Below are 18,472 nucleotides of genomic sequence, written 5' to 3'. Positions count from 1 at the left end.
TTCTTTTTTTTTTTGGGAATGGTGATTAATTAAAAAAAGGGTTTAAAAAACATTCTTGCCAAACTAGAAATTGGGTCTGCCCTCATGATAAAGGATACATATTCAGCACAATAAAACTATTCGGGCCACATTATATCTGGGGTGGAGTTCAATAATTTATTAAATTCTATGGGTCGTCTTTAGAAATATTATGTTGTGTCTTTTCCAAAATCTTAATCTTTTAAAGCAACTCTAATGGATTAATTTTGGGTATTATTTTTTATTAATACAGTAAATGGAATGATTTAAAATTAAAATTAGTATTCGATATCAGATTTTATTAAAATTAGTAAATGGAATTATTTTTTTCAATGGTACAAGAAGTCTCTAGTATGGATTGTGAGATGGATTGGAGATTTGCAAGTCGAGGCGGTCGTAGGATTATCAGATTAGAGTAATGGGAGGTGGTACTTGCAAAGACACTCCAACACTCAAGTCAGAATGGATTTGAGAGGTATAAGATGTGTAGAATGAATGACGTACTTGGGGGCCTCTGGCTCCCCTTTATATAGTAGGTGAAATTTATCTCCTCTTATTTTATTTAGATAAGATAAGGGAGGTATTTGAATTTGAATATTGATTAGAAGGTGTTGAGGCCGGTTTTGGGCCTTCTAGAGAAAGTAAGCGAGGCCCGCTCCGGGTGTCTGGATTGGGGCCGTTCCGGGTGTGGGACCCGAGGATTGGGTCCATAACAGTTGCCCCCACAGCGGGAGAGCGAGCATGATCGGTCTTACCGCTGGTGGATATTTACCTGCCATTTTGTGGCTTTATTAGATTTTTGGGCTGTTGGGAGGGGAGCCCAAGTCCTGATGGTCGGTCAGGAGGTCGTTCTGGTGCAAGACCGGGGAACCGTGCCCGGGAGTGAGAGTCCGAGCGAGCATTGAGTCGCCGCCTTCTATTGTGGCTTGGAATGCTCGTGATTAGGGTTGCCGGTTATGGTTCGGAGCCGTGGAAGTTTGCTTTGGGGTTCGCAATGTTGGAGACCGGTTTGACCTTAGGTTGGTTTGGGCAGTGTGTGGTATACCCGTTTCTTTTTCCGAAGTAGAGTTTTTCAGTTACGTTTTTCCAAGCGTCATGATGGCATTTAATGCGAGGGGACGTTTCAGTCTTCTCTCTTATTTCTGCCTTTGGTCTTTTCATTTTTCAAAGATATTTGAAAAATTTGCTTCTCTTTCTCTTCTTCACATTTTCTTCATCCTTTTGAATCTTCCTGACTCGCTTGAACACTCCAGGCGTTCGTTCTGTGCTTTATGCTATTTTTCGACCCTCTATTTTTACCAGGTTGGTATTCTTTTCCTTTTATCTTTTGATTTTTCTTTACCTGGTCTGTGTTTTGTATTTTATTTGTTATGTTGGGATTGACTTTCATAAATGGGCAGTGGGTTTGTTTGGAGGGGATGAGCACCACTATTTTTAGGCGTAGTACTTAGATCATGGTAGGTGGTAGATTTGGCATTTTTGTGCTTTTTCGCTATTTTCTACCGTATGATTCTAGTAGGTTGATGGTGGTGCTCCTTCCTTTTTTAGGTATGTCTCGGCGGAGAAGTGGGGGTGTTGTTGCTCCGGTAGTCCGGCCGGTGGTGTCCCCTCGACGTACTTCTAGGTGACTTCCGACGTTTAGAGGACACCGTTACGGATGACGGAGGCGGATCTTCAACGGCTCCGTGACCAGGGAGTGATATGTAGGGGTGGCGACGACGAACGTCAATACGACCTCGCTTTCTCTGGGGTGGATGAGAGGGTTTGTTATATAAACCCTGATTCCCCTACCGTGTCGGATTGGATGTGGATATATGAGTTGAAGTTCACGTTGCTCGGTGTGCGGCTCCCCTTTTCTAACTTGTTCAGGCGCTGTTGAATCGTTGTTCCATGGCACCATCTCAGTTACATCAAAATAGTTGAGAGGCTATCCGGACATTTGAGCTCGTTTGCGAGTATCTCGAGCTTCCAATTTTGGTTGATGTTTTTCTTTTTCTCTTTTTGTGCACCCTACCGACCAAGGAGGGAAAGCACAAGAAGGGGTATGTGTCGTTTAGGGCCAGCCTAACCGACGTACTTTTGGTTTGTACGAGGATTCCTTTCATGGGTTCAAGAGAGGTATTTTAAAGTGCATTCTGCTCGGAGCCATCATCCTTTCTGGTTGACTTTGGAGGGGAGCGCCGATTTTTGACGTATTGGAACTTCAGTGCCAAGCCGTTGTATTTGACGCGGGTCACCTATGAGGGGTTGTCCCAGGAGAACAAGAACATTGCTGGTGTTCTTTGGCACCTTTTCGGGGAGCATCCTCTGAATCCTCAGAATGTCATGGGAGACCCAGCGACGTGCCAAACTTATATTGGTGTATGATTGCTTTTTTTTATTTTCTTTGTTTATCCGAGCTGGGGACTTATGCTTTTTCTTTTTTCTTTTTTCAGTTGAAATGGACGGTAGATTGAGTACCTTGGCGAGGTTGAAGGCCGCCATGGATCGGGAGGTGGGTTCAGATGCTTCTCCTTTCACTCCTTTATGCCGACCTCAAGAGGATTCATGGACCATGTCTTAGGAGCTGGTCTTGGCTGGGGGTGGGGGTCATGTTTCCCCGGGTCCAGCGGTTGAGGGTCCTGATGAAGACGTGGTTGTGGTTTCAGGTGCCGGGGCCTCTTGCAAGCTGAAGAGGCCGGTTGAAGATAGTAGTGAGAACCTGGAGGAGGAGGGTCCCGTGCCTTCCATGATGGACCGGAGCTTTGATGCTATAGATTTTATTGACTAGAACCTTATCCCCGGAACCGAGGAGTTTTTCCAAGATTGTGATGTTGTTGGGTAGGCCAAGTCGGTATACCGAGCTCTTCTCCTTTCTGCCGTGATTGTTCAGAAGGCCGAGCCAGTAACGGCTTAGGTCAGTGTGCTGGATGGGAAGTTACGCCAGTCTCAGGCCGTGATTAGCAAGATGAAGGAAAATTGGAGGTGGCGGAGACGGCTAGGCTGAGGGCGGTCAAGGATGCCGAGGACGCCGAGCTGCTCCAATTATCCGAGGTTGAGACTTCGCTTCTTTCCCAGTTAGGGAGTGAGTGGAAGCGTGCCTCGGATGCTGAGTCTCAAGCCGCTGTCTTCCTTGCCGAGGTGGATGCTTTGAAGGCCGAAGTGGCGAACTTGAAGAAGGAAAAAGGGGAGCTGCTGGCTGATGTGAAGGATGCAATATCTGCTGTCGAGGAAACGATGAGGGCCCAGGCTTTGGTACTTGCGCTAGACGCGAATGTGTCCGTGATGGAGGCATTCAAGACCGTTTGAGATGGCCAGATTATTGACTTAGAGTAGTGTTTTATTTTATTTGCTAAGTCTGTAGGCCGCTTTTTTGGCTCACTCAATTTTATTTTTGTAAGACTGTGTTTTTGTGGTAGGCTATTTGGCTGTTTATGTGATACTTGTTGTGTTTTTGTGATGGGGTTGTTTAGCTAATTTAAACCAATTTAACGACTTGCTTGCTTTAATGGTGCCGCTTAGGCTGTGTTAAGCTGTTTTCGTGTCGTTCGGGCTACATTTAAGTCATTTCTGTGACTTGGTTTGTTTTGATGGGGTCGTTTGGGCCACGTTTAAGCCATTTTTGTGACTTTTGTTTTGGGAGGCTATTCAGGACATGTTAAGCCGTTTTCATGACTTATTAGTGTTTGTTGTGGATATCCGTTTATCTAGCCTACGGGGTGATCGGTCCCCTAGGGTAGCCGTGTGCGGAACGGGCTGTTTGTTGAGGCAGTGAAAAGAAAGGAAAGAAAAAAGAAAAAATAAACTTTTTATTAAAGTGCTTGGGTCTTGTTAAAACATCCTGGAATGGGTCGGAAAGAGTACCTGACAATGGTGAATGAAATAAAATACAATACAATAAAAGAAGTGCAAGAAAAAGCTAAAATATAGTGCTTCTAATTTGGCGTATGGCATTCCTACTTTCCTAGGTGTAGTAGCGCCGTAGATTGGTGGCATTCCAGATTTTTGGTATCTCGGTTCCGTCGAGTCTTTCAAGTTTGTAGGCTCCTTTTCCGATTATCGCTTTTACTTGGTAGGGGGCCTTCTCAGTTGGGGGTTAGTTTTCCTTCTTTGGGAATGAGGGGATCGATGATGTTCCGTCGTAAGATGAGGTTATCAAGTCCGAAGTCCCGTTGGATTAGGCCGCGATTGTACCTTAGGCTTATTCTTTTCTTTAAGGCTAGTTCTCACAGGTGGGCTATGTTTCTGACCTCGTCTATGAGGTCCCGTTCTGCTTCTTTGTCGTTTCGTCAGACGGTTCTTCTTGGGCTGGGGGATGTTTGGTATGACTAGAGGACTGATTCGAGCTCATCAGCCCAGAGTCCTTTAGCTTTGTCGAGCCACTTCTTAAGGTCTTTTACTATTATCTTGTTGGCCGATTTGACTTGCCCGTTTGTTTGTAGGTGTTCCACTGAACTGAACTAGTGGGAGATGTAGAGTCATTCTAGGAGTTCTCTGAATCGTTTGTCTATGAATTAGGTTCTGTTATCTGAGATTACCACCTCAGGGATCCCAAATTGGGATATAACATATCTCCAGAAGAACTTTTGGCATTGGGTAGCCGTGATGGAGGCCAGGGGTTTGGCTTCGATCCACTTGGTGTAGTAGTCGATGGCAACGATGAGGTATCAGAGTTTCTCGAGAGCCGTGGGAAAAGAATCGACGAGGTCGATGCCCCACGTTCCAAAGGGCTGATTTGCCGTTATCGTCCTGAGTTGGTGTGGGGCGTCTTGGTGGAAATCGGTATGGATTTGGTACTTACCACAACTTTTAACTAGTTTTAGGGAGTCTTTTATGATGGAAGGCTAGAAGTAGCCTGCTCGGATAACTTTTTTAGCCAAGGTCTTCCCTCCTATGTGGTGTCCACAACATCCTTCATGGATTTCACGAAGTATGTAGTTGTGTTGCCAGATTCTACGCACTTGAGGAGACGTTGTGAAAGACTGCGCTTGTAGAGCTGGCCCGTTATTGTAGTGTAGTTTGCGGCTTCCCGTTTCAAGCATTTTTCTTCCTTGGGATTCTCAGGTAACATCCCATTCATGAGGTATTGGAGGATCGGGGCAGTCCATGAGTTTTGGCTCGAGAGTGAGAGGTCGACCGTGGTCGTGGCCGACATGGACGATATTTTGATGACCTCCTGGATTAGTGATCGGTTTCCCTGCCCTAGCTTGGCACTTGCTAATTTTGAGAGTAAGTCCACCCTTGTATTCAGTTCTCTGGGAACGTGTTGGACAGTTACTCTCTCGAACTCAGCCATCAATTCTCTTACTTTTGCCAGGTATTGCTGCAGAAGGGGGTCCCGCGTTTGGTAATCTCTGTTAGTTTGGGAGCTGACTACTTGGGAGTTACTGCAGATTTCTAGTGCTCTCACATCGACCTCCTTGGCTAGAGTTAATCCGGCCAGGAGGGCCTTGTATTCGGCTTGATTATTGGATATGGGAAATTCTATCGAATGGATTTTTCGATGACGATTCCATTTGCTTTTTGTAGTATCACTCCTGCTCCTCCCGAGCTAGTGTTAGATGAGTCGTCCACATGTAACTTCCACACCTTTGTGGCTTTCTTGCATGGGGTCATTTCGGCGAGGAAGTCAGCGATGGCTTGTGCTTTGATGGCGTTCCGAAATTCAAATCTGATATGGTATTGTGATAATTCGACGGACTACACAAGCATCCTTCCTGCCAGGTCCGGCTTTTGTAGCACTTGTCTCACTATCTGACCGGCTGGTTGGTCCGGACCGTGATGGGGTGAGCTTGGAAGTATTGTCGAAGGCGTTGCGAGGCCGTGAGCAGTGCGAAGGCAAGGTTTTCGAGTCGGGAATAACGTGTCTCCGTACTTTGGAGATGGGCTTTTGAACCCTGTGCTAGTCTTTTCGAACAAGTGCCGCAGCTAGCGTTTCTTTCGTTATGGGCAGGTAAAGGGAGAGTGTCTTCCCCGTTCTGGGTTTGGAGAGTATGGGGGGCTCTGCTAGCACTTTTTTGAAGTGCTGAAAGGCTTCTTCGCATTTAGCTTCCCACTTAAAATTGATTCCCTTTTTCATGAGTTTGAAGAAAGGGATGGCCCTTTGGGCCGATGCTCTGAGGAATCTGGAAAGGGCAGCTAGTCAGCCGGTTAGCCTTTGGATGTCCTTGAGATTTTCTGGGCTGTTCATTTCAAGGATGGCTTTACATTTTTTGGGGTTTTCTTTGACCCTCGGTTGGGTGATCGTGAAGCCTAGGAATTTTCCAGCTTCCATTTTGAATGTACACTTCATTGGGTTGAGGTGCATTCGGTGTTTCCTTAGGATATTCATCACGAGTTCAAGATCACTGATGAGTTCTTTGCCGGTTTTGGTTTTGGCGATGTAACACCCTACCATACAAAGTCTTATGCTTAAGTCATAAGTCAGAGATGGAAAGGTATTACGACCTCTAAAACAAAAATTTAGTACGTATAGTAGTATGAATAATTGATTATAACTAGGAGCCTTTGTAGAAAAAGGGGGTAAACAAAAACCGTAACTCGAACGGGCAACACTCCGATCGACAACGTAACGAACCGGGATAAGCTAACGCGAGATCATATATATAAAGAGTGTCAAAAACAAGAATATCAAGACTCAAAACCCGGCTGCGAAGAGAACCGGTCCGAGCATAGCAATATATACATATGATAAAATAAGGAAAACCCCAAAGGAAACCCAAAGGGACACAAATACCGAAAACCTAATCTCCAAAATCCCCTCTAGAAGCGAGCATGTCATCGATATAGACCTCCTGCTTGGTTTCAGAGAGTTCTTGGAAGACCTTGGTGATGAGCCTCCGATAGGTGGCCCTGCATTTTTTAGTCCGAAGGGCATGACTGTATAGCAAAACGTGCTGTTGGGAGTCACAAAGGCCGTCTTGTTCTCGTCGGGTTGGTGCATAGGTCTTTGGTTATACCCCGAGTAAGCGTCCATGAAGCTAAGGTATTGGTGTCCCGATGTGGCATCAATGAGTCCGTCGATGTTTGGAAGAAGGAAGGCATCTTTGGAACAAGCTTTGTTTAAGTCCGTGTAATCAACGCACATTTGCCACTTTCTGTTTGCTTTCTTGACCAACACAACGTTGGCTAGCCATGTCGCGTAAAGTAGTTCTCGTATGAATCCCACCTCGAGTAGGGCTTTGACTTGTTTCTTGACCTCAGCTGCTCGGTCTGGAGACATCTTCCTTCTTCTTTCGGTTACGGGCTTGGCCTTCAAATCTACGGCCAGGTGGTAGGACATTAAGTTGGGATCTATGCCCGGCATGTCGGCCGGGGTGAATGCGAACAGGTCCTTGTTCTGCTTTAGGAGTTTTATCAGGCCCCCTTCAAGTCGTAGGGTAGGTTCTTGTTGATAAATGTGTATTCTTCTTTGGTTTGCTCTATCTGTGTTTTTCCATATCCCCTTCCGATTCTGGTCGGTGCTGGCCGTCCTGGCGTACGTCGAGGTCGGTGACGAATATGCCGGCCACGTCCTGGGATCTTTTGCGGAGCACTAGGATGGTATTGTCTTATTCTACCGCGACTTTTTGGTCCCCTTGTATTGTTTCGATGGTGCCATCATCAGCCTGGAACTTCATTAGGAGGAATTTGGTGAAGATGACGGTGGAAAGGACATTAATTGTTTTTCTTTCGAGGATGATGTTGTAGGCAGTGGAGTCCTTGAGGACCACGAACTTGGAGAGGATGGCTTTCCTCTGGCTCTCGGTTCTGATGATAAGTGGTAACACTATGGAACCGTCCAGTTTAAGAAAAATAATTCCCGAGTCCGGTTACCCCGTTGCGGTGGGTTTGTAGATTTTCATTTCGGAGTCCGAGCTTGTTGAAAGCTCCCCTGAAGAGGATATTGGAGTCTGCTCCATTGTTGACCAGTATCCTCTTTACGAGTCCCGTCCCGACCATTGCAGAGATGATGAATGGGGCGTCTTCTGCCGAGGTGCCGTGTTGGCAGTTTTTGGAGGAGAACGTGGTCGCTTTTACGACCGTAGGGATTGGAGCTTAGTTTCTAACGGCCAGGATTTTGAGGTCCTTTTTTAGTGTTGATTTTGATTTTTCTAAAGCGTCTTTTCCGGTGATGACATTTACGATTATAATGGGGTCCGTTTCTGGACTTTCTTGTGGTGTTTGTCGTAGCGTCCTTGGGTTACGTCCTTTGCGCTCCGATGACCTATCATTTTCTGTTCGTCTTGGTTCCCTAATGAATTTGGCAAACTTGGGGACTTTGTCGTCTCGTATGGCTTGTTCGAGGGTGTCCTTTAGGTCAAAACAGTCTTGGGTTTTATGCCCATATCCTCGGTGGTAATCGCAGTACAGGGTCTTGTTGCCGCCTGTCCTCTCTTTCAGTTGTCGTGCCTTTAGCAGGATGCCCTGTTCTACTATTTGGTGGTAGATTTCTGTGATGGGGTTAGCAAGGGGGTATAATTTGAGAATTTTCCGATCCTAGGTGGTCGGTTGGTGTTTGCCGGCTTGGAGTGCTCTTTCTGAGTTTCTCTTGGCGGGGGGTTGTTGCAAGGTGCCGCGTTGTCGTGCTGCCATTTGTTGGCGACTACGACTTGGCTCATCTCTTCATCGTTTATATACTCCCTCGCAATGCTTTGAATTTCGTGCATGGTCCAGACTGTTATAGGCAGAGACTTGCAACCGAGTCCGTGAGTCCGTCGACCATTAGGCACTCGTCATTGAACCTGTCGAGGTAATTTCTCGTGGATTTGTCCTGCTTGGGGTGTTTAGCTTTGGTGATTGTAGAGGTGAACTGGGCCATGATCTTTCTTGAGATATCTTTGATCGTGGGCCTTGCCAAGGTTACCAGGAAGGCCCAACATCGGACTAATGCGTGAGCATCTCTTTTATCTTTTTCTAGTGAATTTGCATTTGAATTGTTAAGTTTAATCAAAAATTAATTATCTTTTAGCCATTATGAATGCTACTTTGAGTTGTGTTCAATTCTGTTTATTTCAGGTAGTGTTTTGGACGAATTTGACAGAGTTTGCGTGAAGAAACGAAGTCGCCGGAAAACCAGGAGGTGGCGCCAAACTTGGAAAAGCCAAGTTTGGCGCCAGGAGCACTATACAAGCCCCATTGCATTCGGCCTCAGTGAAGCCAAACTTGAGATACCTCAAGTTTGGAACCACACACTCATTCTCTAAGGAAAGCTTACTGATGAGTTGAAGTCAAACTTGAGATACCTCAAGTTTGGCGCCAACTAAGAAGAATGGAAGGATTGCTCACGGATCAATTGAAGCCAAATTGGAGGTTAGTCAAGTTTGGCGCCACACTCAAGTTTCCAAGAAGTTCATGCGGATCAATTGAAGCCAAACTTGAGGTTACTCAAGTTTGGTGCTAGCAAGGAGACTTGAAGGAGAACACACACGGGCTCAATGAAGCCAAACTTGGATCCTCCAAGTTTCGTTCCACCCTTAGTGCAACTAATGGTCCCCATTCGCTCTATGAAGGCTGCACGGATTGTTTATTTAATTATTGATTAAAATTTTATTTTATTTTAAAAATAGGAAAAGATATTATTTAGTTTTAGAAATATATTTTACATTAATTAGGATTAGATATAAAATGGAAGAGAATCAGCCCTTCGAACTTCTCCTCTCTCTTACCTCATTCTGCAATTTACAGTTTTTCTGAATCCTAGTTTTCTCTTTAAACCATGAGCAACTAAACCTCCACTGTTAAGGTTAGGAGTTCTGTCTATTGTATGAATTGATACTATTATTCTTCTATTTTAATTTATGTACTGATTTCTATTTCAAGAATAATTTTTGTTCTTTATCTTATGAATCTGGGTGGAACAGAAGTATGACCTTGGTTCTAATTGATTTCTTGTATAATTTGGAAAAGCTCTTTACTTGAATAACAGCTTGAAAATAATTTCTCCTAAACTTCTAATTATCTGGACTTAACGGGATACGTGACATATAATCCTCTTATATTTGGGTAATTAGGGATTTTGTGGCATATAAACTAGAATTGAACTTTACCTTCTAATTGGAATTAGTGACCAAGGAATCGGCGGTTGATGAAGGTTAGAGGAGACTAAAAAGGTCTAAGGAATTAGGGTTTAATCACATATAGTTTGCCATGAATTGACTCTTGCATGATTAAAATAGTTGGTAAGAAAAGTTAATCCGGAAAATAAATATCTCTGAAATCTTAACTGTTTTACTCATATATTTCACAACCTGTTTACTGCTTGCTTTCTGATATTCTGAATTTACTATTAATGCTTTTGAACTCTCAAAACACCATTTTATGTTTGTCTAACTAAGTAAATCACACAATCATTGTTGCTTAGTTCATCAATCATCGTGGGATCGACCCTCATTCACTTGAGGTACTACTTGGTACGATCCGGTGCACTTGCCGGTTAGTTTATAGTTATAAATTTTGCACCACGAACTGCATTGGCAGCTCCTTCCAGGTTCATCCTGGCCTCGAAGGCCGTTAAGGTGTTCCTGGGGATCCTTGGTCCTGTCGTATATCATGTCTGTGGGCTTGTGAAGCCCTTCAGAAGCTTGGCTCTTAGGATTTTGTCAGTGAACGGGGTGGCTCCCATTATCACGTGCTCGCTTTGAGCTCGTTTGGCTTCCCGATGATGACGTCGGTCGCCATTGTCGTGTCGGCGCTCCGGTTCTCGGGAAATGTTGCGATAGTGTCTTTTGCTGTGTCGCTGTTTGGGTGACCTGTTCATGGTTTCATGGTAAGATCAGGTTCTGGAAGTTACATGGCTTCCATGTTCCGCGTGATACTGCTCTTTGATCGTGACCCGTCCTTCAAGGTTTTGTACCATGAGGCACAATTCTTGGATTATTTGGACTGCTTTTTCACTCAAGCCGTCGGGAGCCCAGGTCTCGTGGGGTGGATGGTTGTCTTCCCTTGGTTGTGGCTGGGGTCGGGCTGGCTAGCGATGTACAACACTTGTTACCCTCTCGTGGATAGGAGGGGTGGTATCTTAGTGTTTGGGCTTTGGACTTTGCGGGTGTGAGTCCAAGTGGTGGTTTGGGGATTGCTCTTCGGGGTTATCCGTCATGCTGCCATGATGTTGCAGTCTCCACAGATGGCGCCAATGTACAAGAAGTCTCTAGTACGAGTTGTGAGATGGATCGGAGACTTGAGAGTTGCGGTGGTCGCTGGATTGTCTGACTGGAGCAATGGGGGTGGTACCTACAAAGACACTCTGACGCTCAAGTCAGAATAGATTTGAGAGGTATAAAGTGTGTAGAATAAATGACGTACATGTAGGTCTCTGGCTCCCCTTTATATAGTAGGTAAAAGTTATCTCATCTTATCTTATTTAGCTAAGATAAGGGAGATATTTAAATTTGAATACTGATTAAAAGATGTAGAGACCGATTTTAGACCTTCTAAAAAAAGTAGGCGGGGCCCGCTCCAGGTAACTTAACTAGAAATCTTAAGTAATTCAAAATTCTATATTTAACAAATAAGCAAGTATGTAATAAAAAAATAAATTTTTATTTCTTTTTTTTACTAAAACGAGAGAAAGTATATTTATTTAATTTTAAATTTAAAAGGAAACTTGATAAATGAACACGACAGAAAATTACCAAAATTTAAAAGTAAACTTTAAGGAACATGACATTATGGGTGTAGTATTTCGTATAATGAAAATACAAAGGTGTAATGTTTTATTTATAAAAAAAATATTAATTAAATAATATTGATAAAATTAATAGTAGTGGTATTTTTTTTTATTTATAGTATTTTTATCGATTTTCATTGTATTACTTATTTTTTTTACAGTGTAAACGATGTGTATATATCTCGTTTACACTGTAAATAATGACGTTTGCACATGTGATACATAGAAGAGAACGATCGGCAGTATCTTGTTTATAGTGAAAACGAGATATACACACACTTATTTCGTTTATACTATAAAAGAGATAAACGAAAAGTGATGACGTTTGCACTATAAATGAGATAAAGTAAGACAAAATTTCAAGCAGCTATAAAAGGATTTGCAAGATTTTGTATTCTCCACAAACATTTCACTTATTCTTCTCCTCCGTTTTTTCTTTCAAAAATTAAGCAAAAATGTCTATTGGTAGTGAATATGTAGTTGTAAGTGCGTATTCCAATTTTCCTATGAGAATCAGTGATACTAGGGTGATATTTGAGTGTGATAATTCTATTCTTTTGTGCACTCAGAAAGTAAATTCTTTGTCTGGGTTAAAGAGTCTAATATTGACGAATATCGGTGCTAGTGGGACAAAAGAGGTTAGAAGGGTTGGGTATAGGTTGCTAGCATCGATGGAAAATGAAGTTTTTTAGTTTCGCCTAATATTCTTCTCCCCTTTTTGCAGCATGTACGTCATCTTCTCTATGTTGGGTGTATAAAGTTTCATTGTCTTCTTCTGGAACCTTATTGAGCTCAACATTCCTGGAGATGTCATATCCGCCAGAGGAGATAGCATCTAAATAGTCTTCTGAATCAGTGTCTATCCCATCTAGAGTGTCATCAACTATTTCGCCTGAATATTCAGCTGACACTGAAAATATAAACATGCAACTAACAAGATAAATCTACTTAAAAGAAAATGATAACTTCCAGGTTATTACCTAGTAATTAAGAAAAAAAATTGCGGAATTATGGGAAGAGGACTTTAAACATTAACAAATACAAAATTAATGATTACTATCTCGTTCGTCGGTAGTTTGGACAGGTTTCTTGGAAAGAAGCTCTCTAATAGAACGTTCTATATACTTTAATTCCTCTTTTGAAGTAATCTCCAACTCAACAACATGCGTGTTACTAAAGCGCGTCTGCATCATAATAAAATGTGTAGTTTATGGTCTTTTTTGTAACGCATATTGTGTCTCTGTGATTCACTTTCTATGCTAGAAATTTATTTCTAACCTTTAATTCAGCAAGTATGTCTTCAGAGGTCCTACCAGCTACAAATATCACAAAAACATACCCAAATTTCTCCTCGTACATTGATTCCTATTCATGAAGTTCCTACAAATTTTAGCATGAACGTAACAACTATTATTGGTTAAATGTTGTAAGCATATATCAACTTAAAATACTTATTATTCAAATATAGTTTAACTCAGGTTTTTAAGGGTATGGCTAATGAACAAACCTGCACAGTAGCTTCGTTTGCCGTTTCCAAGTATTCATTAGAACAAGATCGTTCTGATATAGCCTCCAACTAAGACCTAACATTCAACTTACAGGACCATATGTCTCTGGCAATCGTAATTGCATGTTCCAATGAAGAGAATGGAGAGGCCATAGCCATTTCGTTAGCGAATGTTGTGCCTGCACAGCATGATGAGAAATCCTCCATTTTCATTTCTCCTGTTACAGCACCATTTTATGTTGACTATATTGGTCAATAATAACAATATTGTAATTCAAGGCAATTTACTTGATATCATAATTTTCTTTATTGGAGATTAAGAACAACAACAATGCCTTGAAAACTAACTTTTGCTAGCAACAATCATTGGAAGAAATGAAAAACTGGTGGTATTCATGAAAATCAACAAGAAATGAAAACTTAATTCAAATACGAAAATACAGATAGTAATGTAACCAGCAAACTGTGTACATCATAAACACTGTTAAAAATATTAAACACACACAGATCCTCTATAAATGATGTACACGTTTTCCATATTTTCACTATGCCACATCATTGATGTTATCAGAAATATCTTCTATTGGGTCTTCTATATCATCATCCCTTGTCAACTGTAAATCACTCATGTCACCTGTTGCTGACATGTTCAACCCAGGCTGTGGAGAAAAAGCAGCTTCAATTTCTTCATTCTCTCCTCCCATGTCATACAAGTCTCGTGGTTTTACATGAACCACTACACTCCATTCTTGGTCTACTTCATCACGTACATAGTGCACGAGATGAGCTTCTGATGCCAATATGTATGGTTCATCCTCTTCTCGATTACCGGTGTGAATCAGACGAGTGAAATTAACGCTGGTAAGACCCAGATGGTCTTGTTTGATGCCTCTGCTCGTAGTTGTATCATCCTAAATACATCTGAACAAAACCACTGTGAAATGGTAGCTGTAGTTCAATTCGATTATGTCCACAATTTTTCCATAATATGGAACACTACCAACAGCCACTCTATTGTCACACATGGTTGCATAACTTCTTGTATTAGATGAGACATAAACTCCACTATTTTGGATTTTCAGCCCGTCTTCCTTTGTGATAGTTCTAAACTTGTATCCATTGACATTTTACGCCCCAAAATGTCTTGCCTGAAACATGGGACCACATGCCAGCAACTTCATTTCTTTCGAATTATAGTATTGTCCATTGGAACTTGGTACCATAAATTAGATTTCATTCGTATAAAACATTGGAATTCATAAATTATAATTCTAGGACACAAATAAGTTGGTCAGGTTAAATTTCTACGAACCTCATGCTTGAACCAGCGAGGAAATTCTGCATGCACAACACGGTCTATCTTAGATTGTGACCTTGTTTGATACTGTAATTTTCGCTTTGTTTCTGCCCTAAATTTACTTTATGACACAACATCAAATTAGGCCAACGACTGATTTTATGAAATGGGTTATAATCGTGCTTCAAAAATACATGTGCATACTTACTCAATAAATGGAACGACGGCCTTGCAATTCACTAGCACATGACGATGTGCCTGATCTTTTTTCATTGGAGTCAGTACAAAATGTGAAACAGCCCCTGAAGCCCTTTCAATTTCTAGGAATATAGTTTTTCCTGTATTGTGTGTGATATCAATAGGTTGATCATCAACACGCGCTGGTCGGTTGATTCTAGTCTCAACCTTATTCAAATATCTAGAACAGAATGTCAAAATCTCATCGGATAAATAACCTTCCACAATTGAGCCTTCTGCTTGTGCCTTGTTACGCACGTATTGCTTCAATCGTCCTAGATAACTTTTATATAAAAAGGACATAACGCTTAGTATATACGTAATGAGATGAATTGAATGTATTAAAGGCATTTAGTAGCAAACTAACCTTTCTATTGGATACATCCAACGATAGTGTACCAGACCACCAAGTTTTAGTACACCGTAAGGTGAACCATGACAGTGAAGAAGGATGGAGGAAAAATCATTTCCATCTGACACAGAGTTTGCACAACATGATTCTGAAGGTCACCAAGCTGCACAGGATTTATAGCTTTCCCACAGAGTTCCCAGAAAATGAAGACAAATTTGCAATCACAGTCGACACCAGACTTGGCAATGCATTCTTTACCAAAATCGGAAGTAATTATTCTATTAGAATGTGGCAGTCATAACTTTTCAACCCAGACAACTTGCGTTGTCGCAAGTCAACACAACGAGCAATATTCCTCGAGTAACCATCTGGAAAGACCACGTTCTGTAGAGTCTTCAGGAATACATTCTTCTGTAGTTTCGACATTGTAAAAATTGCTGCAGGATATTTACCACCTTCGTCCGGCCACAATTCAGGCCTTATGCCCATGCTTCGTAAATCTTTGTGAGCTTTAAGATTGTCTTTTGATTTGGCGCTATCGTTTAATATAGTAAAGACCATAATGTGACAAATATTTTTCTCTATATGCATCACATCAAGGTTATGACGCAACACGTGATCCACCCAGTACGGGAGTTCAAAGAACACACTCGTCTTTTTCTAACACGAGTAATCTTGATCTACATCTTGACCAATGCGTCTTCTTTTGGCTGTCACAGTTGAGTTCTTCCCAAAGGAAAATTGCATATTAGACTGTTGCCGCATGACATCTATTCTAGAATACTTCTTCGGTGGATCTCTGCTTTCAACTTGTCTGTCAAATCTATTTCGGTCTAGTCTATATTTATGGCCCTGATTCAAGAAGCGGCGATAGCCCATGTAACACCATTTTCGACTGAATGTCAGTCATTGTGCCTTAGTGTCCACGTTACACGTAGGACATGCTAACCCACTGTACGTGTTCCACCCAAATAAATTTCCCAACCCTGGGAAATCGCTAATAGTCTACATTAGCGTCGCACGCATCTTGAAAGTGGTCTCCTTGTTAGCGTCATAGGTTTCAACGCCATCCCACAGTTGCTTCAACTTATCCACCAAAGGCTCCAAAAAAATATCTATGTCATTACCAGGCATTTTAGGACCGAAAATAATTATAGATAGTATAAAAGATGCCTGTTTCATGCAAAGCCATGGAGGAAGATTGTACGGAATAAGAATCACAGGCCAAATGGAATACTTCGTTCTCATATTTTCGAAAGGATTAAATCCGTCACTAGCTAAAGCTAAACGAACACTGCGTCGATCGTTAGGAAAAAAAAATGGATACTTTGCTCAAATTCTTTCCATGCTTCAACGTCCCTTGGATGCCTCAAAAACCCATCATTATTATCAGTCGGGAGTGGTGGTCCGGTTAGACCAACAGAAGCCATGGTGCTAGTGTTGGGAAGAGGATAGTAAGCCTATGAGTCCGCAAACCTAACTCTTTATGCCATAACATGTCAGTTGAAGTTGTGCTACTCATGAATAACCGTTGTAGTCGTGGTATCAGAGAAAAATAACGGAGAGTCTTTGTTGGTAGAGGCTTTTCATTTTTCCTGACAGGTATTTTGAGTTTTTTAATGGATCTCTTTCGTGTCTTTTGCTTCCATCATGAAGTCCCACATTTCTTGCATTTGGTCGTGTCCTCATCATCACCCCGATATAGTATGCAATCATTCAAGCATGCATCTATCTTTTTGTATTCAATCCGCAATTTTCGGATAGTTTTTTTGGCTTCGTATAATGTGAACGGAAATTTGGCTTGCTCAAATGCATCTCGCAATAAGTTCAGAATCATCGACATAGCCTTGTTACTCACACCGCACATACACTTAATATGATAAAGCTTCACTAGGAAAGACAACTTTGAGTATTTCGAGCAGCTGGGATATAATTCCTACACTCCATCCGCAAGAAGATCGGTAAAATCTCGGGCCTCGCGACTTGGACCATCGTACAAGTACGGCAACTCCAGATCATCGTCTTCTACATGTTCGCCCGTTGTGATCTCCCCATTTTCATGAGGCATTGTGAAGTTAAACGCCTCGTGCACCATTTGAAAATATGGATTCACCTCGGTTGTAGGTTTCTCAACTACGAGTGTGCAACTAGAGCTCTCTTCAGCTGGCTTCTCACCGTGACACAATCACAGAGTATATCCAGGGGGAAGGGCTTTATCAACAGGTGGTCGTACGCATCCTCTCTTGTTTGCATATATTGAAACCCACATTGAGGACATGGACACTTTATCATGTCATTCGACGATGCAATCGCAAATGCAAAGTCTAAGAAGTTATTAAGTCCTCGTCTATATTCTTTGCTATCTCGTGGCTTAAGAATCCAGGTTTTGTCCATATCTATTAATCACCGAGGATATGGGTTAGTAATTAATGGCACAAGATGTTCAACACCAAAAGAAGGTTAAATAGCTTAGGGTATTTTATCCGCATGATATAATTTATACAGTTCTACTTGGAGTTAAAATATATGTTGTGTTATTCACGGGATATTTTTTGTGATTTTTTATGTTGTTGCTGGATTATATTACAAAATTAAATTCAATACAAGGGAATAACTATGTTTCAAATGTGTCAATGGTCTTAAAATTATCATTAATATTGAGGTATGAAGAATAAATTTTCTCGTAAAATAATGAACATGTATTCCATTAGGTTTTATTTGAGAGAGTTCGTAATAAACAGAAAGCAAGAAGTCAATAAATGCAAATGCATTAATTATTGCACAATTGCGAAAAAATTGCATACCTTGATTTTGATTCCGATGAATTCAATAGTCAAACCCTAAAATGAATCAAGCACTTATACGGTTAAAACATCTAGATAGAGAACGGAATATTCATATGCGTCTTAAAAATAGTTTGAGTTTATAACAACATATGTATTAAATTTTTGGTTTTTGTTGATAAAAAAATTATAAACAAAAAATGTAGCCAAAAATAAGATGCAGTAAAATTAGTGTGCAACTAAAATTATTAAAATGTGTAATAAGATGTATAGTAAAACTTAGAATATAAAATTAATAGTAAAAAAAGACTCCACATAACCACAGTTATAAATACCACTATAAATGTGTTAAAAAGAGTTGGGTTCTTTAAATCAATGATAATTTTTCAATAAAGTTGTCGTTAATTATTTATTATTCTAAAAGACGAAGATGGATAGTTTTCACAAAATCAATTCCTACTTACTTTGATGATGATTTCAGTGAATAAGAAAGGGTTACAATATATTTCACTCATTTGGATAGAGTTGAACTCAATCTAGTTTGATCTGAGCTTAGTTATTTATTTTTGTGGCATCATATAGAGGTACAATGTAGTCTAAAATGTACAATCAAATTTAAAATATAATTTATTATTAGATACAATTTATTAAT

The 18,472-nt window shown here is 41.2% G+C and overlaps 2 protein-coding genes across 2 annotated transcripts in view; both read right to left on the bottom strand.

The window, feature by feature from the left end:
- LOC107640483 overlaps window positions 1-18,472 on the bottom strand; it is a 96,341-nt gene that overhangs the window by 6,606 nt on the left and 71,263 nt on the right. The gene's annotated exons all lie outside the window — the stretch shown is intronic.
- Window positions 12,343-13,358, bottom strand: LOC107640481 (uric acid degradation bifunctional protein TTL-like). Its single transcript, XM_016344000.1, has 5 exons — window positions 13,244-13,358; window positions 13,152-13,162; window positions 12,923-13,009; window positions 12,702-12,828; window positions 12,343-12,554 (listed from the first exon to the last, which is right to left on the bottom strand). Exons 1-5 carry the CDS (start codon window positions 13,356-13,358, stop codon window positions 12,343-12,345), a joined length of 552 nt encoding a protein of 183 aa, XP_016199486.1.

The sequence above is a fragment of the Arachis ipaensis genome, chromosome B05 (assembly GCF_000816755.2).
Source record: "Arachis ipaensis cultivar K30076 chromosome B05, Araip1.1, whole genome shotgun sequence".
NCBI lineage: Eukaryota > Viridiplantae > Streptophyta > Magnoliopsida > Fabales > Fabaceae > Arachis > Arachis ipaensis.
The sequence above is the reverse complement of the archived record's forward strand: the minus strand, read 5'-3'. Positions and strand labels throughout refer to the sequence as shown.